Source organism: Bos javanicus, chromosome 2, assembly GCF_032452875.1.
Source record: "Bos javanicus breed banteng chromosome 2, ARS-OSU_banteng_1.0, whole genome shotgun sequence".
Taxonomy (NCBI): domain Eukaryota; kingdom Metazoa; phylum Chordata; class Mammalia; order Artiodactyla; family Bovidae; genus Bos; species Bos javanicus.
In genome coordinates this window covers 91,787,645-91,810,291 of record NC_083869.1, presented here as the reverse complement: position 1 = coordinate 91,810,291, position 22,647 = coordinate 91,787,645, and the positions used below count along the sequence as shown (strand labels likewise).

General features: G+C 38.0%; 1 protein-coding gene across 6 annotated transcripts in view; it reads left to right on the top strand.

The window, feature by feature from the left end:
* The window catches only part of RAPH1 (Ras association (RalGDS/AF-6) and pleckstrin homology domains 1), a 103,064-nt gene that overhangs the window by 31,605 nt on the left and 48,812 nt on the right, over nucleotides 1-22,647 (top strand). For all 6 annotated transcript variants that reach the window (XM_061381793.1, XM_061381802.1, XM_061381797.1 and 3 more), the window contains exons 2-4: nucleotides 10,445-10,564; nucleotides 14,601-14,706; nucleotides 15,494-15,999. In XM_061381793.1, the coding sequence (XP_061237777.1) occupies nucleotides 10,445-10,564; nucleotides 14,601-14,706; nucleotides 15,494-15,999 (732 nt within the window). The remainder of the gene's footprint in view (nucleotides 1-10,444; nucleotides 10,565-14,600; nucleotides 14,707-15,493; nucleotides 16,000-22,647) is intronic.

Here is a 22,647-nt window from a genome sequence, read left to right as displayed (position 1 = left end):
GACAGCATATTGAAAAGCAGAGACCTTAGTTTGCTGACAAGGGTCCATCTAGTCAAAGCTATAGTTTTTCCAGTAGTCATGTGTGGATGTGAGAGTTGGACCATAAAGAAAGCTGAGTGCTGAAGAATTGATGCTTTTGAACTGTGGTGTTGGAGAAGACTCTTGAGAGTCCCTTGGATTGCAAGGAGATCCAACCAGTCAATCCTAAAGGAAGAAAGTCCTAAATATTCATTGGAAAGACTGATGCTGAAGCTGAACCTCCAATACTTGGGCCACCTGCTGCAAAGAACTGACTCATTGGAAAATACCCTGATTCTGGGAAAGATTGAAGGCAGGAGAAGGGGACAACAAAGGATAAGATGGTTGGATGGTATCACTGAGTCGATGGACATGAGTTTGAGCAATCTCCACGAGTTGGTGATGGACAGGGAAACCTGGTGTGCTGCAGTCCATGGGGTTGCAAAGAGTCAGACATAACTGATATCAGTGTTGATTTGTGGATTCTTGTTTTAATCAGTAGGTTATACTTTGTGTCATAATTTATTTTGATCTTAAATGATCCCAGAATAGGCCCCTTCTGGCTGGCTCTTGTGTCCTTATGACGTGTCCCCATCTTTATTGAACATTTTCTGGCACAGTATTCTAGGGCCTCATCCTGTTATTTTCTCTAGAATCATTGTTTTAAGGATCTCTGATTACTTTTGGGGTAGAATATGTAACCCCAAACTGGGATCTAGATATTCTAATTGCTACTCAAGTGTTACTGCTATGAGGCCTTTTCAGTGGACATATCTGTAAACACACCTACACATAATATCTATTTCTAGCCTTCCCTTTTCCTCTATCTGTTGAAAACCTTGAGTTCATACTGATGATTCAAAAGCCAATCCAAATGGCTTCTGTGCTACAGGCTACAGGTGTCTAGCATTCTCTGTCTCCCAAAGTATGGGGTCCCTTCAGGGGCTGTATTTCCTGCTGTGCATTTGGCTGTCTTATAGGAGAATAGGACAAAAGTGGAAAAAAATAGTAGTCAACCACCACCCTAATAAGGCTTTCAATAATTTCAAGACAATTTCTCCTACCCAAGAGAGTAGTAAAGTTGTAGCCTCTGTTTCAGTTGAATCTGGAGAGTGCATTAACAGTATCAGCCATCCCAAAGAAATAACTATGGGCTTCCCTGGTGGCTCAGATGGTAAAGAATCTGCCTGCAACCCAGGAGACCTGAGGTCAAGCCCTGGGTTGGGAAGATCTCCTGGAGTAGGGAATGGCTATCCACTCCAGTATTCTTGCCTGTGAAATCCCAATGACAGATGTGCCTGGTGGGCTACAGTTCATGGGGTCACAAAGAGTCAGACACAACTGAACAACTAACACTCACCTCCAAAGATAACCTCAGACCCATGTAGTATAGCAGGAAAGGTCCCAAGTGTGGAGAAAAATGAGTAAGATGAACATCTCTGGATGTAGCTGTGGAAGCCACATATACGCACACAGACGCACACACACATACGTATATATACACACGCACTTATACACGATACTGGTTTCATAGGACTGGTGTAACAAATCACCACACACTTGGTGGCTTAAAAAACAACAAATTAATTTTCTCACAGTTTCTGAAATAAACTTGAAAATATAAACATAAGAAATTTACACTTATTATTTTTTGTTTTCAGTTTTTTGTTTTTCAGTTGCTCTGTGATTCAGATTATGGTTTGTGGTATATGTGTAATAAGTGATTATAAAACTGATCATTAAAACATCTTATTTCTGAGTATGTTAGGAGTTTCTTGTAGAGCACTGGGCTAAGATTGTTTTTTCCACTTAGATAAGCAGTTCCTGTTTGGGATTTAGTAGCTTAAGATATGCAAATCCAGTATAAATAAAAGCATGAATATGGTTCATCCTGTTCAAAGAATTCCTTTACTGGGGATTGTATTTAAGTAAATAAAACATCATATTAACAAAATTGGCTTTGATTTGACTTTTAGCTCTTAGGCATTCTAACCTCTATCAGCTGTAAAAGAGCTCTTGTTTATTTTTAATGCTGCTTTATATGATCTTTCAAGGCTATGGTTTTTCCTGTGGTCATGTATGGATGTGAGAGTTGGACTGTGAAGAAGGCTGAGCGCTGAAGAATTGATGCTTTTGAACTGTGGTGTTGGAGAGGACCCTTGAGAGTCCCTTGGACTGCAAGGAGATCCAACCAGTCCATTCTGAAGGAGATCAATCCTGGGATTTCTTTGGAAGGAATGATACTAAAGCTGAAACTCCAGTACTTGGGCCACCTCATGCAAAGAGTTGACTCTTTGGAAAAGACTCTGATGCTGGGAGGGATTGGGGGCAAGAGGAGAAGGGGACGACAGAGGATGAGATGGCTGGATGGCATCACTAACTCAATGGATGTGAGTTTGAGTGAATTCTGGGAGTTGGTGATGGACAGGGAGGCCTGGCGTGCTGTGATTCATGGGGTCGCAAAGAGTCGGACACGACTGAGTGACTGATCTGATCTGATCTGATATGATCTTTAGTTACCTCACAGTTAACGTACATGATAATGAAGAGGATGTGTTACATCCTGGGTTGTCAAAAAACAGAAACAGAAATAGAGAAGGCATATAAGCATGTGAGTCACCACCATTAGTATATCTCTTTCCTCTGGATAAGGAGGGGTTCACAGTGGCTGGCCCAAGAATAGTACACCTCTCTATTTTTTAGGGAGTTCAATTCCATGTAGAAACTTTACAAAACTTAGTACCAGGTGTCAGCTCATTCCCAGAGAGTCAGGCCATGCAAGTTCCCCCATGGACAGTTTGTCTACTGGGCGTGCTCCTGCAGAAGCCTTTGGATAATACAGCACTTTGCTTCTTTCTCAGTCTCTTTCAACTCTTAGGAGACCATAGCTTTCTTTATGCACAGGCCTACAAAAGGAACTTTGTTCTTAGAGAATTTGTTAATGAAGATACCTCTGTGTTTACCACCTTTCCCATAGTTAAGGTTATCATTCTCCAAAATCATGGAACATATTTTCTGCTTTCTTTGTATCTTGCATAATGCTATTTGTAGGCAAGGTATTTTGTGGCTCAGTCGATAAAGAATCTGCCTGCAATGCAGGAGACCCACCTGAGTGCAGGAGACCCAGGTTTGATCCTTGGGTCAGGAAGATCCCCTGGAGAAGGAAATGGCAACGCACTCCAGTATTCTTGCCTGGGAAATCCCATGGACAGAGGAGCATGACGGACTACAGTCCATAGCATCACATGTGTAGGACATGGCTTAGCGACTAAACCACCACCATTTTGAACTTGAGTGTTTTCTGTTGAGGGGTACTAACCTCCAGAGAAAATTTAAGTGATTGAATATACAGAAAGGAACTTCTGATTTTTTTAAAAAAACTCATCAGCTTTATAAATTAATAACATGAATAAAGTAATGTTTACTTGAGAAAAGGCTCACACTGGAAGATGATCCTCAAAAAAAGAACCTAGTGTGTGCATAGAGCATGCTGCTACTGCTGCCAAGTCGCTTCAGTCGTGTCCGACTCTGTGCGACCCCATGGATGGCAGCCCACCAGGCTCCCCCGTCCTTGGGATTCTCCAGGCAAGAACACTGGAGTGGGTTGCCATTTCCTTCTCCAATGTATGAATCTGAAAAGTGAAAGTGAAGTTGCTCAGTCATGTCCAACTCTTAGCAACCTCATGGACTGCAGCCTACCAGGCTCCTCCGTCCATGGGATTTTCTAGGCACGAGTACTGGAGTGGGGTGCCATTGCCTTCTCCATATGCTCTTCTGCATAGAGCATAGATATATAATTAAGAGACTATACCAAGCATGGGAAATTTAGAATTTTGGGGAAAATCAGTTTAGGTTCTCCCTTTCACATTTTGTCTGAAACTAAGCTACCCATGTAAAAATGTAGTAACTGCATTAAAGAATGAATAGCAAAATAAAACAAAATTTATATAAACATTTATCTGGCTTCTGGGTGGAGAAGAATTTACTGAATAAAAGAGTGTAAGAATGTTTTCATTACATTTAATAACTTGAAAAAGTTTAGTAGTGCGTTAAAAAAGTCCAACAAAGTTAAAAGGTAAAACCTGAGGAAAATGTTGCTCTACACACATGTTTAATATCTTGACTCTGTAAAGAGCTCATGTAAACTCAATTTATTATTTTCTCCTTTTCTACCAACCTTGCCTTTATACTGTTTTCAATTGGTTTATTAAGTTCTCAGTTCCTGTTTGGGCAGTTTGCACATGCTACTGTTTAGTTCACAACAGAACTAAGTTAGAGTTTTAGGTCCAGAGAGAAACATCCCTTTTGGTGCCTTATTCCAATGAGTTAGTTCATAGCCCTCTATCCCCCACAGTTCTCACTTCATTTTACATTTTGTTGTGTCCTATTTCTCTCCTTTTCCTTCTCGGCTCTGACTTCCTCCCTCCTTTTGATGGGTTCTCTTCCTCTTTTTTTTTGCCTTACTAAATTTAACAGAGCTTTTTTCCTTATTGTTTCTTTTGTCTGATGTAGGTTTCCTTCCTCTTTATTTTGCAAGAGTTGTATCTTACACAGTTGGGGGCACTCCTTGAACCTGGAAGTCTTCACAGCCCCTCTTCTCTGGTGCCTGTTTTTCTTTAGAATTATTTATCAAATTAAAGCAGCATAGGTGGTGTTTTCAAAACTGTTTTTGTGTTCAAGCTATTGAAACCTAACTGGACATGAAGAACTGAAATTCTAAATAATGCTGAGAAGAAGCATGGAACTTGCTTCTTCCATGGAGGAGGAGTAATTGGGTTGTGTTACGTTACTTAGGAGATTGTGGTGCTGCTTAGTTTCTTTATGGTCTTCGGGAGTGCTTATTTAGAGTGTTCTGCCTTTAACCAAATTGTGGTCATGCAAAACTGCATTGCTTTTGTCTGGGAAGTCCTCCCAGTAGTTATGACATACTCTTGCAGTTCTCAGACTTTTGTGGGTATAAGCAAAGCCCTGGGGGAATTGTTAAAAATGTTCCACTCTTGGAAATTACTAGTCAGTAGACCTTTGGCAGGCCATTTAAAAGCTGACTTTAAGAAGAAGCACCCTAGGTAATTTTCATGCAGGTCATCAGCAGACCACACCTGGAAAAACATTGCTGTGTGGCATCAAGTCCAAACTTTGATGTGGCTTTTAATGTTGCCCCACCTACTCTCCAGCCCTATTTTCCATGGGTCGACAGCACACATCCTATGCTCCAGAAATGTTAAGCCATTTAGAGTTTAGAATTTAAAGATAAATTAGATAGAAATTAGTCTTGAGAGAAAGTACAACTTACACAAGTCACATACTTGGAGTGGCAAGAAAAATACATGGTATATAGCTAGGGTGCCACTCCAAGTATGTGACTTGTGTAAGTTGTACTTCCTCTCAAGACTGATTTCTATCTAATTTCTCTTTAAACTCTAAATTGTCTCTAAACATCTCTCTAATGTCCAGAGTGGCCTTCTGATGGTCTTTCACTTTTCTAATAACACTTATACAGGTACCATGTTCCCTTGGCTACTAGTTCTCCCCTTACCTCCTTCACGTCTGTGTTTAGTTCTTCCTAGTTGCCTTCTGGAGGGAGAGAAAAAAAAAAAATAGGCTTGGCTTTCAAGGTCTTGTATGACCTGAAAGTCCTTCCTTAGTCCTTGACTTTTAAATCTCAGGACTCTTCCCTCTTGTTTTACTTGATGGTCTCACAAAAACAGACCGTCTTCTTTGCTTTTTATAATTTGCCCTACCTGGAATATGTTTATTCAAATCCTTAAGCTCTATTCTAAGCCCACCTTCTTGATAAAGATCATCATTCCATCTTGCAGTGAGGAAATCGAATAGTAAACCAAAATGTCTTCCAAGAATAAGGTTAATAGGGAAATTATGCTTGAATAATTAACTTCATGGAAAACTTAGTGGGAATAATATAATATTGTTCATACTAAAGCATACTAAATGGATAGATTCATTATGTTTAGTGGAGCCTTACTATGTGTATTACACATTTTAACCTGTAGTAATTGAAGCACAGTTATTCACTGTTATCTGTGAAATGAAACCAATTAGCATATAAACGATGATGGATCATTCCCCCTTATTCCTATTTTCACTTCATGAATAAACTAGTTTAAAATATAGTTAAATTATTATTAGCTTTAACCTGTTATTTTCTGTAACAAACATATGGTTTTGAAATAATACTCAAGCTAACTAAACTTTCTAATGCCCGGGTCCTAATTTCCTCATTTTTGCCAGTTGGATGTTTGCCAGGCATCTCTCAATCTGACTTCAAAACAGAATCCACACCTTTCCTTCCCTCAACCTGCTCCAAGGAACACCAGCGGGCAGGACAGTGTCGCTGGAGGAGAGAGTGGGAAGAGTGGTCAATGAGGTCCCTGAAGACCAGGACCACTTGGGGCCTTCTTGATTTGTAGCAGCTCTGAGTTGTGTTCTGTGTTCAGTACATCTGTGCTTTGGAAGAGTAAACCTTTTCCTTTGTGGCAGGGTATATTTGTTTCTTAAGGACATAGTTTCCATCAGATGTAATGGAACGGGGAATTTGAGTGAAACTTTAATGTTCCTCCTAAAGTACCTAATTTAATAGAGTAATTTAATAGTATTTGTTCTAGTATGTATTATAGTTTCCTTGGGCCTATTTCCACATCATTAAGGAAAAACATCACATTAGAAGCTATCCATTTAAATCCTAATCATTTTTAAAATAAAATTAATGAGTTTTTTCTTTCTTTTTTTTTTTAATTTCCCTTTTTGTTTGGAGGGAAAGTTGACTGTTGTATAATTTAATTTGCATTTTCTTCTGTCATCATTTCTAGTAGGGGCATTATATCATGTTGGGAAAATTCAGGTTTGAAATTGTGATTTAATTGGAGACAGGATTGATACATAGTAAAGAATGAATCGCCTTACCAGATTTGCTGACTTTGAACAGTGCAGAGCCTGTAAACTTTCTGGGGGCTCCTGATTTGTTGTGTATAGTAAATAGAAACAATTCCGTATTGGGGGTAGAAGAATAAGGATTAACATCACCTTCCAGGGAATGGAGAGTGCTGTTGCAGAGTATAGATCCTTTAAGAAATGTTCAGTTCAGTCGCTCAGTTGTGTCCGACTCTTTGCGACCCCGTGAATTGCAGCACACCAGGCATCCCTGTCCATCACCAGTTCCCAGAGTTCATCCAAACTCTTGTGCATCGAGTCAGTGATGCCATCCAGCCATCTCATCCTCTGTCGTCCCCTTCTCCTCCTGCGCCCAATCCCTCCCAGCATCAGGGTCTTTTCCAGTGAGTCAACTCTGCATGAGGTGGCCAAAGTGTTGGAGTTTCAGCTTCAATATCAGTCCTTCCAGTGAACACCCAGGACTGATCTTCTTTAGCGTGGACTGGTTGGATCTCCTTGCAGTCCAAGGGACTCTCAGGAGCCTTCTCCAACACCACAGTTCAAAAGCATCAATTCTTCGGCCCTCAGCTTTCTTCACAGTCCAACTCTCACATCCATACATGACCACTGGAAAAACCATAGCCTTGAGTAGATGGACCTTTGTTGGCAAAGTAATGTCTCTGCTTTTGAATATGCTATCTAGGTTGGTCATAACTTTCTTCCAAGGAGTAAGCATCTTTTAATTTCATGGCTGCAGTCACCATCTGCAGTGATTTTGGAGCCCAAAAAATAAAGTCTGACACTGTTTCCACTGTTTCTCCGTCTATTTGCCATAAAGTGATGGGACTGGATGCCATGATCTTCGTTTTCTGAATGTTGAGTTTTAAGCCAAATTTTTTACTCTCCTGTTTCACTTTTCATCAAGAGGCTCTTTAGTTCCTCTTCACATTCTGCCATAAGGGTGGTGTCATCTGCATATCTGAGATTATTGATATTTCTCCTGGCAATCTTGATTCCAGAAATGTAGTAGGACCTAAATTTTTATGGAGAAGTATCTGAATAAAATGTAAAGTTCATTTAGATAAAATAACCCATGTGGTGACAGAAATTCAAGAAAAGGACAAAATTAGCAAAAGTTACATAAATGGTAAAAGTCTAATCATTTTTTCAAGTTTTTCATTTATTTCATGACTCTGTTATTGTTCCTTAAGTCATATGTTCCTTGAGTCAGTAGTTGTCTAAATAAAAATAAAACTATTAAAATATTTATTTATTTTTATTAAAATATTTAAAGAAAAATTTTAAAGTCCAAATAATTACTGGGTTTGAATAATAATAAAAAACTCACAAAACACACCAAACTTTGGTGTGAAGAATTCTGTTTGGATCCATGATAATTTAAAATACTCATATTCATTTTGAACTATTTTGTGTTTGCACTATAAAATTGTATTCCTGATGTTTCATTTTTCCAGTGTCGTATCTTCTTTTTGGACATTTACAGTGTGTGCTCAGAGGGAAGTGCAAGCGTAAGTGTTTATTATATTAAAGCAGAATTCCTCCTCGAATATCTTTGCTTCTGGGTTATTCCAGTGTGTTTAGTTTTGAAGAGTACGGAAGAAAAGGAAGTTGACTGTTAGATTTCAAGTTCTGTTGCTTGTTGGCCCTCATTAGGAAAACCGAGTATTACTGCTCTTTGATGTTCTCAAACTAGCATTATTTGAGTAATTAAGTCAGCCTGATCAGATGAGCTTTTTCTTTGCAGTTTTTTGTTTTTCATAAGTAGCTAACTTAATGAAATACAATAACAGGTTTCTATTGAGATTGATCTGTAAGTAATTCAGCACTAAATAAAAACCTAAGAAATAGTATTAATACAAGTTAACTATAAAAACAAAATCTCTTTAAGAGCCACAAGTATGCATTTGAGAATTAGTTGATTCATGTTCCATTTGTCAAGGTAGAATGCCCTGAAATATACATTCTTACAGTAGTGAAATTAAGAAATGAGAATTTCTTAATTGGTTAAGTGGGATATCTGATTTTCAACGTCATTAGAACTAAATTCAGTTTTGATTTTGCAACAGTATTTGCTTGACCATTTCTATAAAATTTTATATAATAAAATCAGGTTTAAAGTTTAACTTCATGGCATCTAATTATATAGTTAAATTCCTTATGTATCTCATAACTACATATAAGGATCACAGAGGTGATTTTGTGGATTGCCGCTTTGGAAGTATAAGATGTATACAAATTCTTATTCTAGATTAAGGATATCTTTACTCTGAAAAATTGTTCAGGCTAGCTGACAGGTTGTATTTTGAATATTGCCCAGATCCACTGGAACAAAATGTGTGTCTTCGTAAATGTGAGTCAAGAGTATGGCATGTACAATGAAGATATTCATTATGTCTCTAGAAAGTTAACAGGTATTGCTCCAAATAGAAGGAAAAGATAATGTGGTCAAGTAAATTTGGGATATGTTGATTTAAAAAAAAAAGCTTAAGTGTTACTGAAGATTTCTTAGAGCGTTTAATAATGAAATATATTAATCAGATTAATCTTAAAGAATTTTAAGTATCTGGTCAGTCATTGATCTTTGTTTTATGTAACTTTTCCTCCCTTCACAAAATAATATGCAAATTCCATGTCATACCATTTTATTAATGGGAAAAAAGAAAATATCTCTTCTTTCAGGGGACTTAAACATGAAAAGTCACCACATGTAGGAAATTTTGTATATGAATTTAATGTATTCAATTCTAATTTTCTGACGTTTCCTATTTGAGTTTTAGTTCCTTGAATTTTTAAATGGTTAGAAAGGAAGGATAAGATGGAAGAACAAATTCAACAAACTGAACTATTAATAGATTCAAGATTTTGCATTGTCTTTTATGTGAAATGCTTTTTGGGTGAGATACTTATTTGAATGGATTTTTACAGAATAAGTAAGATAATAACTTACTAAAGTCTTCTGAAATTATTATTCTGTGCTATTTGGTGTGTTGCAAGATCTATTAGTGGAGAGAACTGTACTACCATAATGTCCTCTGATTAATGGGAGTGGTTTGTGATTTAAAAATTATTACTTCTGACTCAGTTCAGTCACTCAATCATGTCTGACTCTTTTCGACCCCATGAACGGCAGTACGCCAGGCCTCCCTGTCCATCACCAACTCCCGGAGTCCACCCAAACCCATGTCCATTGAGTTGGTGATCCCATCCAACCATCTCATCCTCTGTCGTCCCTTTCTCCTCCTGCCCTCAGTCTTTCCCAGCATCAGGGTCTTTTCCAATGAGTCAGCTCTTTGTATCAGGTGGCCAAAGTATTATCCGATAGTTTGTTTTTCTAAAAATTTGAGACTTAATTGCTCATTTCTATTCACTTGTCAACCTTATCTACATTTATGACTTCCAGTTTCCTTTTATAATATAGTCTTTGGTTTTCAAGGTTTGAATATATATCAGAACATAAACTGCATGATTTTTCAAGTTTATCATATAATTGTTCATTATACACATATCTGTATTTCAGATGGAGCAGCTATCGGATGAAGAAATTGACCATGGTGCTGAAGAAGACAGTGACAAGGAAGATCAGGACCTAGACAAAATGTTTGGAGCCTGGCTAGGGGAGCTAGACAAACTCACTCAGGTTAGAAACAGTGCGTGAAAAACTGGTTGAGAATTTTAAGTCATCACTATGTGTTCAAATTTTACTGTGTAGACCTCAGGATATGAACACAGGTTATGTTTTAAAATACTGCTATAAAGAGAAAATGTCCAAAGCATTAACAAGTAAATGAATAGTAACTCTAGGTACACAAGATACTCTCTTCTGTGGTTAGTTTAAGGAGGTTTTTTTTTTTTTAATGCTTTTGACAGAAGTTCTGTGTATCGAGAGGGATTTCTAAAATCTGTTTTATAAATTGAGTTGCTGGCTAAAAAGTTTTAAAGCCTAAAATGTAAAAATCTAAATTTTAGCAAATCCTATTTCGTAACAGTGGAGTGAACACATTTTACAACATAAATGATATCCTCACATGCAGATATTTTCTATTACATGATCCCAGAATACTGACGAAGTTTCATCCCTGGCTTTATTTTAAAACAGTGGCAAAGTTTTTTCATTTTCTTTTATTGGATCTTTGTTTTGTCTTTTAAAGAATTATTTTGTCCTCTAAACAATATCACTTTTTAGAATAAAAGCAAATACTATTACTACCCTGGTTAATACATTATATTCAATATATATAAAGATAGTTAATTAACTGTATTAAACAACTCTAACTTTATGACGGGTTTCCCAGGTGGCTCAGTGGTAAAGAATCCACCTGACAATGCAGGACACACAGGAGATGCAGCAGGAGATGTAGGTTTGATCCCTGAGTTGGGAAGACCCCCTGGAGTAAAAAATGACAGCCTGCTCCAGTACTCTTGCCTGGAAAACCCCATGGACAGAGGAGCCTGGCAGGCTGTAGTCCATAGGGTCACAAAGTCAGCATGAACAAGCATGCACACAACTTTACAACAATGAAAACATTAGAACAAGACTTATTTCATTCACTCTTAACTAATATCTCTGGGAAGAACTTTTGTTTAAATTGCTTAAGTACGAAATTCGTTAACCAGTAGCAGAGTAGATGGTAAAGTGGAAACTTAAAGTACCGGTTTTTTTCTGTATCTCTTTCCATATCATTCTGGAATTGAAACTGAGAAGCTGTTCATGTAATTCTCGTTAGATCATTTTGAAAGGCAGACATGTTTGTGACCATAACCTGTTAATGATGAGTTTTGAGAAGAACGCTTTACTAGGGCTGCTCTGGTAGCTCGGCTGGTAAAGAATCCTCCTGCAATGCAGGAGATTCCCAGTTTGATTCCTGGGTCAGGAAGATCCCCTGGAGAAAGGATTGGCTACCCACCCTAGTATTCTTGGGCTTCCCTGGTGGCTCAGATGGCAGAGAATCCACCTGCAATACTGGAGACCTGGGTTTGATCCCTGGGTTGGGAAGATCCCCTGGAGGAGGGCATGGCAACCCACTCCAGTGTTCTTGCCTGGAGAATTCCGTGGACAGAGGAGCCTGGTGGGCTACAGTCCGTGGGGTTGCAAAGAGTCGGACGCAACGGACGACTAAGCACAACCAGCACAGCACAGGATTTCATAAGGTCATTCTCTTCATCTCCAGTCAGGAGAAATAACGTTTGTGGTGATAAAGCTCTTTTCTTCTGTAGTTACCAAACCTAATTTTAGTTTAATTCTTAATTTTTTTTAAAAAAAAGAAGTGATTTTGGCATAGAGATGATGACTAGGCTGTGCAGTTCTGTGCTGAGGAAGTAAAGGAGTGGAAATAGAAAATAATAATGAAGGAAAGTATGTGAGAGCCAGTTGTCGTGTGTGGGGTTTCCATTTTGTTTGTTTGTTTGTTTTTGGCTATGCTGCACAGCTGGCAGGATCTTGGTTCCCTGATCAGGGATTGAACCTGGGCCACAGCAGTGAAAGCCTGGAATCCTAACACTAGGCACCCAGGGAACTCCCAGGAGTTTCCTTGACTGTGTGTTTTATTGTCCATCCTTGGGGAGAGGCCAAAAAAGAGGAAAGACAGGCAGATACAAGCCTAGCCACTCTAGGTGGAGTAGACTTGATGCTGCTCCACTGTAGGTAACATTTCTACTGAATACAGGGAAATCTTATGTATATTTGTATAAACCTTCTGTATATTTTAAATCCCCTGACATACACATGTAAGAGCCATTCATCAAAAAAGCTGGGTCCTAAATTAATGCTTTGACCATCCTTTTTTATGTATGAAGCTGTCTTACAGAGAAAACAGGTTAAAACTGTTGGAGAATATTTCTCACTGCTATGCGTGCATGCTAAGTCACTTCAGTCATTGCAACTCCATGGACTTTAGCCTGCCAGGCTCCTCTGTCCACGAAATTCTCCAGGAAGAATACTTGAGTGGGTTGCCATTTCCTCCTCCAGGGTATCTTCCTGACCCAGGGATCGAACCTGTGTCTCTTATATCTCCTACATTGTCTTTGTCAGGCAGGTTCTTTACCACTAGTATCACCTGGGAAGCCCCATCCCTCACTGCTAGTAAGTTACTTTTTAACACTTTGGAAATTTTCAAAAAGTATTTTACTAAGTTAGTGGCTAAAACTTCAGAATTGATTATTTTAGTTCGCCACAGTCATCCATGTACCTATATCATACAATGTTAATGGATTTTCAACTTTATATTAAATCATTTTTAAGTTTCTAGTGGCTGTTGAATCTTCTGAAATTGCTTGTAAAATTTTGTATGTATTTGTATTTTTCTGCAAGAAGTTTCATGGCTTTTATCATATTCTCAATGACATCCACTCCCAACCCAATTCCACCACCACTGAAAAAATAAAAAAGGTTAAAAAAAAACACTCCACTAGAGTACCCATTTCTTGGCATCAAGGAATATTTCCTATCATTTCCCTTTCTGCTCCAGCACCACGGACACAGCAGATAATTAATAATAAGTATTTGTTTATTTGAACTGATAAATAGATTGACTTTTAATATGTCCTAAATTATCTTCAGGTTTTACTGAAAACATTACCTACCTATCACTCTTCATTTCCACTGAGAGAAGGCGAATTAGGCCTTAACTTGTAGTGGAAAAATTAGGTTTGAGGTTAAAGAAGAATTTCCTAGCTGTTTCATTAAACTTTGAAATAAAGCACTGAACAGTTGTGGATCTCCTTCAGATGATAGCTTGAAAAACTGGATAGATACTATCCAAATGGATTTAGTTGAAACAAATGAATAAAAAAGATAGCACTCTATCTAATTCTGTGATTCTACAAAAAGATTGTTCAACATTCTTTTTCATTTGAAATCTATTTGATAATTAGAGAAATTAAAAATTTGAAAGACTAATCCTGATATTTGCATAGTTAAAAAGACACTGAATAACTACTGACCCTTTCCCTGAATTTCTTTGTTGTAACCACCTTATTTTCCTTATTGTAGAAAGGTTGGAGAGAAAAAAAGGGTCATTTAAAGAGGTGGTGAGTTAACTTACAAAACACCCTAAAGTGTAGAATGTAATTGTAGACTTAGCACAGGCAATATAGCTGGGTTATAGTTTACACTCACCTTGATAGAACATGAAAAGAACAGGATATTCTATCATTGTTTGAAGTTACAGCCACTTTCTGTTAAGATCGTGGCTCTCATAATTTTGAGTCCAGAATTGTGCCTTATTTTCAGAGTATTTCATTCTAAGAATGTGGTTAAGTTGGACCAAAAACAAATTCCTTTGAGGAAAGAGATAACAAAATTCTCTACATTATTCCTTTTTATTTCTTATCCTCATATCCCATATTCATGTACCTACCTTATTGTATAGTGAATTTATGTAAAATGAGCTCAGCCACTATACTCTATACACTATATGGTATTTGGGAAGATACTTACTCTGAACTATGACTATGTCATGTGCCTTAAGTAAGCATATATCTAAAAATTGAAAAAACTATAACCAAAATTATGTGAAAACCAATTATGCTTTTCCTCAAGGCTAATACTTAGAAGAACTTGGATTTTATTAACTATTACATGACAGTTCACTTACTCATAGAATAAACTTTATTCATCTTTTATTATAATTGAGACCTGAATTTAATATGACTCATTAAACTTTCTTTTTATAAAGAGTTTGGATTCTGACAAGCCCACGGAACCAATAAAAAGATCTCCTCTTCGCCAGGAAACAAACATGGCCAATTTTTCTTATCGCTTCTCCATATACAACTTGAATGGTAAGATGTAATTGAAAAGGAAATGTAAAATAGTATGTTAAGTTATATAAGGTGGAAATAATACAGCAACAATTCCAAATAGCTCAATATAAAAACTATATATGCATAACAACTGAGTTCTTATATTTCTTGATTTGTGCATTTTATTACTAATTCAGATTATCAGAGAAAAAAACTAACTGGAAGATAACTAGTTTCCTAGTTATTAGTAATTGACAAAGTATATCCTCACATGGAATCCTACAACAAACTTAATTGTGTTATTATATTTGCAGTGGGATAAAGTCCAGTGAAATTACTTGTTGTTAATTTAAAAATCAGCCCTTCTGGCCTTTATTTAATGAACTAGACCTAGTGGAGCTGACATTTCAATCTGTAATTTTTTTAGGTCTTAACATTTTTCTTTTTATGCCCTCAGATCTTTAGGTATTAACATCTCTACCAGGGCTATGGTCATATTAACACTTAGAGCCTCTGGTGAAAAATTGCCTGAGGGATGTTGGTTAATAGAACAGTATAAAATTTTTCTATTTTTTTTATCTTTCAACTCATAATTTTATTCTCTATTAATTACCACAAATCTTAAAAGATGGGCTCTTTGCTTCTGAAATTTTCTCTTGGAGTTTAAAATGAACAAAAAACTGTTAGAACTGTGGTATTTGATAGGCTTTATGCCCAATAGGGTGATTTTTTTTTTTTTTTTTTTTTGCTTTTCCTCCTGCATTTGTTGACTGATTTATAGTAGAATGTGTAAATTCTAATTCATTGTGTTCTGGAAACATTGCAGAAGCTCTGAATCAGGGAGAAACTGTGGATCTGGATGCCCTAATGGCCGATCTTTGCTCAATAGAGCAGGAGCTCAGCAGTATCGGTGCTGGAAATACTAAGCGTCAAATCACAGAAACAAAGGCCACTCAGAAGTTACCCACTAGCCGACATACATCAAAGCATGGCACCTTGAAAGGACTGTCTTCTTCGTCCAATAGGATAACTAAACCGTCTCATGCCAACTACTCCCTGGATGACATCACTGCACAGCTAGAACAGGCCTCCTTGAGCATGGATGAGGCTGCTCAGCAGTCTGTGCTAGAAGATACTAAGCCCTTAGTAACTAATCAGCACAGGAGAACAGCGTCAGCGGGCACAGTGAGTGATGCTGAGGTACGCTCTATTAGTAACTCCTCTCGTTCAAGCATCACTTCTGCAACCTCCAGCATGGACTCTTTGGATATTGATAAAGTAGCACGCCCTCAAGAACTGGATTTGACACATCAGGGGCAGCCAATTACCGAGGTAAGTGGATGAAACTTTCTTCCCTGTTATTTCAGTATTAAGGAGGCAATGGTATTTTTTCCATCCTGTTCTAATAAACTTTCTTGTTTTTTTCCTACACTTAAAATTTATCAGAAATACCTCTGAGCTAAGTTTTAAAATCAGACTGTAGAAAGAATGTATTACCAGATACAGCAGTGTCACAAAGATGATAAAGAAAAAATTTAGTTTTTTTGGTTTTAGTCTTATGACTATTTGAAGCCCTTAAATTAATGTCAGTTGTATCATATTATTAAGAAGCTTGAAATGTGATTTATATTTGATACTTTATAGAATTAAGATAGCTATTAAGCTGATAATTGCTTTTTAATGTGTTTATTATAAAATGGCCACTTGAGAAAATGGCTCATATCCCCATTATAGTTCTCCTAGATTATAAGTTCTCAGCATTTACTCCATTTTAGTATCAAAGAGTTGATGCAGTGTGGTGGAAAGAACCACTGGACTTGGAGTCAGAAAACTTGGTTCCAAGTGTCACTACCCATTGGTCCTCTATGAGTTATTCAGTCTTGTGAACCTCAGTTTCTCATAAGTAAAGTGGAACTAATTGTACATAGTCTGTCTTCTTCATACTGTGGTTCAGAGTGTCAAAAGTGATATAATAGACATGAACAGATTTTAAAAGATGAAGTTTTTCTGATATGATGGCGGTGAGGATAAGGAATGGATTTGTGATGAAATAAGTTTAGCAAAAGCTGAGCTTGATAAAGGAGAATTTTTTAAATTGAGTTTTGTTCATCAAGGGGAAAGCAATTTTGTTATAAGGTAGCAGCAAGAAAAAAGAAAATGGATGGGGCAGAATAAAACCAGCCTTCCGTTCAGTTTATGTCTACAATGCTCTCTAATAGAGTAAAATAATTTGTATTAATCAGAACTAAGTTAAAATCTTACAAAACATTGTTTAAGGACTTGTAGAGAATTCAAAATTTGTATCTGTTACATTGATTTAATTTAGTTGGTCAATTTCTATCAGTCACTAACTCTTGGTATCCACTCATTTACCTAGCTTCACTCTGGGCATTGTAGAGCTCAAAAGAAGCACGAATCATGATAATTTGAAGATAAATTTGAGTTTTGTTGCTTGTAAAGGAAGTTAGCAAATTATATCGAAGAATAAATTTTTGTTTATTTAGTGAGACTTTCCTAAATGGTTTATATTCTGTAGAAAACTGCTTTCTCCATTGTGAAACCTGGGCATTATCTTTAGCACCAGCTCCTTAGCATGTATCACTTACATCTATTAGACTTACCTGTTGGGATATGAGTAATATTTTATTAGAAATGTGATTTCTTGTTTATTCTGTGTTTTGTATGTTCTTTCTTTTCAATCATATTATTTTGTGTTGGGTCAAGAGGCATGGGGGCAGGTCATGAGCTAATTAAGAATCTTGGTGTATGTTTCCATCTGTAAAATACATTCCTTATAAAAGTTCCCTCAGTAAAAGCACACTCTTTATAAGTAACAGTTGAAGAGCAAATAAAGTAAAAAGTGAAGTCTTCTCCTAGCAAACACTTCACATGGTATCTAGTGGTATCCATGGGCAAGGATGCCAGTGTACAATTATATAATATTTTAAGATAAAACCTAATGTAAAGTTTGGTGAGTAAGCCAGGAAAAAACAAGGAAAGGAGTTAAAGTTTTTTCCATCAGCCTGTTTTTTTGCCTTGCCAAGATGGGTAGAAAAGTGGTTTAACAAATCTGGAACTTGTTTCAGTATACTTTTTTTCTGGATCTAGTCTGTTCTGATTCAAGCCAAGAAAACTGAAGGAGGCTTACTAGATCCCAGCCCCATGTATTAAATTGCCTCCAGACTCAAATACAGTTTTTTACAAAATACTTTAGCTTTTCATGCATGGAGTTAAAGAGTCATGAAGTTCTAAAGAGACTTGTTACCAAAAAAAAGAAAAAACTGCTGCGCATGGCACACGTGCATGCTATATTCTGCTCCCAGGGGAAAGCGCTTTCTACTCTCTTAGCTGATTCTTGGTGTATTTACCTATCATTAAATCTACAGTTATATTGCTGTATCTTGATTTTTTTTTTTCTTCAGTTGTTTGTGTTACTGACTGACTTCTCACTTTGGAAAATGAGGATATAGCTAATTAGGATATAGCGCTCCTTAGACAGTTCCCCTCTTTTCTCCCCTCCCCTTCCAATTTATTTTGGTTGGGTAACTATTCAGTGTTTATATTATCATGACCTGTATACTTGCAGTTCACTACTGAACTGTATATACTTTCATTACATTCCCTTTTGGGGACATTACCTTTTGCTTTTCCTGGAATTCTTTAAAATTTAAAATAGTTTTTTAAAAAAAATTAAAAAAAAAAAATAAAATAGTTTTGTGTATGCTTATTATTATTTCAACTCTAAACTTTCTCCCAGCTGATTAAATCTTTTATTTGGTTTGAATAAAATTGGTTTTATTAGTTTCATCTTCTTAATATTCTTTTTTGTCTTTTGAAATCTTTATTCTAGTATCATCATTCTTAGGTCTTTTCTCTCAGGTGGGTAAGCTGCTCCACGGAAGACTCTTCCAATCCCCTGCATGGAGGGCATGTACTTTGTTGTCAGGGCTTTACAGCCCCTTGGGAAAGAAGGCATGGGGTATGGAATGGTCCTCATCACGACCTTCCATTTAATCGTTCGAGGTCAGGGTTTCTCACCCATCATCACTGTTCACGTGCTGGGCCAGATAATTGTTTGTCGTAGGGAGCTCTGCTGTGCATTTGTAGAATGGTTAGTGGCATCCTGGCACCTATCTGCTAGGTGTCAGAACTGAATGTCCTGTGCTGTGCTGTGCTTAGTCGCTCAGTTGTGTCCGACTCTTTGCAACCCCACGGACTATAGCCTGCCAGGTTCCTCAGTCCATGGGGATTCTCCAGGCGAGAACACTGGAGTGGGTTGCCATGCCCTCCTCCAGGGGGTCTTCCCACCCCAGGGATCAAACCCAGGTCTCCCGCATTGCAGGCAAATAGATGCTCTGCCTTCTGAGCCACCAGGGAAGCCTGCCATAACTGCATACATCCTTCTAATTATAAAGTCTCCAGACATTGGTACATGTTCCCTGGAGGCAAAATTGCCCCCATTTGAGAATCACTGTGTTAAATAGAAAGGTTTAACAATAGCAGATCTGAGCCTTTTTTTTTTTACCCCATGGGAAATAACCTTGGATTTTCCTTTTCCTGGCATTCTTTTACTAGAAACTTGATTAATATAGAATGTATCCAAGTAATATTGTTTATTGTAAATTGACCCTGATTGGTGATTGTATATGGACCAGGAAGACTGTGAGTGAACTCTAGAAGCCTATGAAAAGACACTGTGCTTGATCATGGTGTGCAGTGTGTGACTCTTGTAAGTGAGCATGAACTTATGCCTCCACCGACTCTGGAATCTACACACATTGGCTTCAAAATGCACGGCTGCTTCCTGTGGAGTGTGAAGTTTCCCTAGGCCAGGGTGATGTCTGTGCTTATTCACATGATCTCTTTCTCTTACAATGGTCCATGAAGGTCCCTGGTGGGTTGTGTAAATCCCTTCTGAAGATAGCGTTGTCGCATGCTAGCACATTGTCTTTCTGCAGAACTGAGTGAGCCTGGTGCCAAGCTGTGGTCTCTTGGTCCTATGAATGAATATCAGTCTGAACCTGAGACCACTGCTGGTGGAGGAGAAATCTGGGAATTAACTGCTTTCTCAAATATGCTTTCAGCCAATCCTGCTTTTAGTCCCACCTTCACTTCTGCTGCTTCGCTTTGAGGTTACAAAATGTAAATTGGGGTGCTTCTCTGCTTTTCTCCAGTTTTGACTTAGCATTCAGCTTTCCTTGGGCATGCTGAGTTGTGTACACTCAGCCAGATGCTTCTAGCTTCCAGATTTTTGTCATGTCTTCTCATGAGTTTGTCTTTAACACAACAGCAACAACAAAATCCTTTTTCTTTGTTTTAGCGGGATTTATGGAGGGAGTAGAACTGCCTCATTGGCCATTCATAGTCTCCTTCTCCTGTCTGTAGTCTCTTAGCCGTGGAGTGCCCCAGGGTGCAGGCGTCAGACTGCCCTTCTCTCTGTCTACTCCTTTGGTGATCTTATACACTGACAACTCCCCAGTTTTAATCCCCATCTCATTTATTTAAGGTACACTAACCCCCCTTACATCCTAATCCCTCTATAACAGTGGTTCTCAACTAGAACCTAGTTTGTCCCCCAGGAGACACTCAGAAATGTCTGGAGACATTTTTGGTCATCAGTGATAGAAGGGTGGTACTGATGTCCGGTAAGTAGAGACCAGGGGTGCTGCTAAAATCCTACAATAGGACAGCCCCCACAACAAAATTATCTGACCCAAAATACCATCAAGGTTGAGAAGCCATGTTCAAAAGTCAGTTAGCATCTATCACTCACTGTCAGCAATACGGCAGTAACACCGTGTTGTGCAAAGCTGTCTGTTGACAGTTTCTGATAAAGATCAAAAAAGGACCGGCATTAAACATCTTTAGGTTCAAGGGAATACAGGTTTCTTTAGCCAGTGTCTCTCCCTGAACTCCAGGCTCATGCATCCTCTTTCTAATCAACGCCTGTATTTGGTCATCTGAAAAGTAACTCAGATTTAACTGGTCTAAAACTGAAGTCCCGATCTTTTCTCCCAAACTTATTCCTCCCACAGTCTTCTCCATCTCAGTTAACGGCTATTATGTCCTTCCAGTTTATCAGCAAAATGCTTAGAGTCTTTACCTCCTCTTTGATTCCCCATCCTCCTTCCAATCCAGCAGCCGATTTTGTTGCCCTAACTTCAGAATATATCCAGACTTGATCACTTCCCACCACCTTCACAGCCATCAGACCAACATCGTCTTGAGACACACAACTAGTCTTCTGTGTTCACCATTCCTTTAACAGTCTGTTATCCCCATGGCAGCCCTGAGTGGTCCTATTAAAGGTAAGTCAGATCTTGCCCCTCCTGTTTTCAAACCCAAAGGCTTTGTATCTTACCTGTTTTCAAACCCAAATCCCTGCAGGGCCTTACCAGATGGGCTTTCTATGGCTTGCCCATACATTCCTTTCTTCCCTCCCTCTCTTGCTCTATCAGTTCTTTGCCAATAGTCAGAGCCTACTTTAGAGCCCTTTTACCTGCCCCCCCACCCCAGCCTGGATACACTTCCTCAGGACAGTACCCCTTTACTGCCTTCAGGAGTTTGCTCACATGTCACTTTTCCAGTGAGGCCTTCTCTGATCACCCTGTTTTAAATGAATTCTTCTTCCTCTGTCCTGTGAGTACTTACCTCCCTTTTCTTAAAGATTTTTTATTTGTTTATGGCTGCACGGGGTCTTCGTTGCTGCGCTTGTCTGTTCTCTAGTTGGAACAAGCAGGGACTACTCTGTTGTGGTGTGTGGACTTCTTGTTGCGGTGATTCAGAACACAGGCTCTAGGCACAGGGGCTCAGGAGTTGTGGTAGGAGGGCTTGACTGTCCCACGGTGTGTGGGATCTTCTCAGACCACAGGCCGAATCTGTGCTCCCTGCCTTGGCAGGTGGATTTCCAGCCACTGGACCACCAAGGAAGCCTGTTATCTCCCTTTTCTGCTTTATTTTTCTGTTTATCACCATTTAGAATAGTATATATTTGACTTTATCTTACTCTAAAAATTTTGCTTGTGTGTCTTTTCCACTTGAATGTAAGCTCCATGAGGAGAGGAATTTTCAAAATTTTTCTATGATTCCTAATGTGTCTTTAGCACCTAGAACATTATTTGGCTCAAAAGAGAAGCAATCAGATATTTGAACAAGCATTTAAATATGTGCACGTGTTCAATTCATCTTTGTCTAGAAGTTCTGTACTCTAAAATTATCAGCACTTTTCTTTCAAGATGGTTAGACAGAGTGCTTCAGGTGAAGTAGCATATGAAAATCTGATAGTGAAACTTTTTTTTAGACACCTCTAAGTTCTTTAGAGGCAGTAATTATACCTGTTCTAAAGAAACCTAGGACAGAATAGTTACTCACACTGAAGTTTAGTGACACTAATACCAGTTAGAAAAATCAATTTGAGATTGGTACTATTGCATCTTGGGGATGTGGGTATTCAAACCGCCCATCTGAAAACAAAGTAATTTTATAGCTTTTCTTTCTACCTCCTTGCTCTCTGAAGCCAACGGGGTAGGCATAGTATTATTTCACATCAGGAAGAGTAAGTCTTTTTCTTTTGCCTTTCTTTCTTGACTTTTGTTGAAATACTGTGCTTTCAGGCACTTCACATATGTTATTTCATTTAAGCCTCCAACTGTCCTTTTGGTAGGGGCGTTATTCCAAAGAGGGGATTAAGTAGGTCAAATAACTGGGAAGTCTGTTTTTGAATTCCAAAACTATAACATTTACCTCCCAGCTTTTATCAGTGTCTTAAAAGTAAAGTGAAGCTGATCATCAAAAATGATTATTTCCTGAATGTTTGATTTAGCATAAAAATATGAGTTTATTCTATGGGTAAACATAAAAATGAATTACAGAATTTTAGTATTCTTAAGAAATCCATCAGTAGTGTTCATTTGCTGTTTTTAAATTTAGAATTCATTGTAGCTGAAGTAATAAAGACTATAGCAACGTGAAATAAATGTT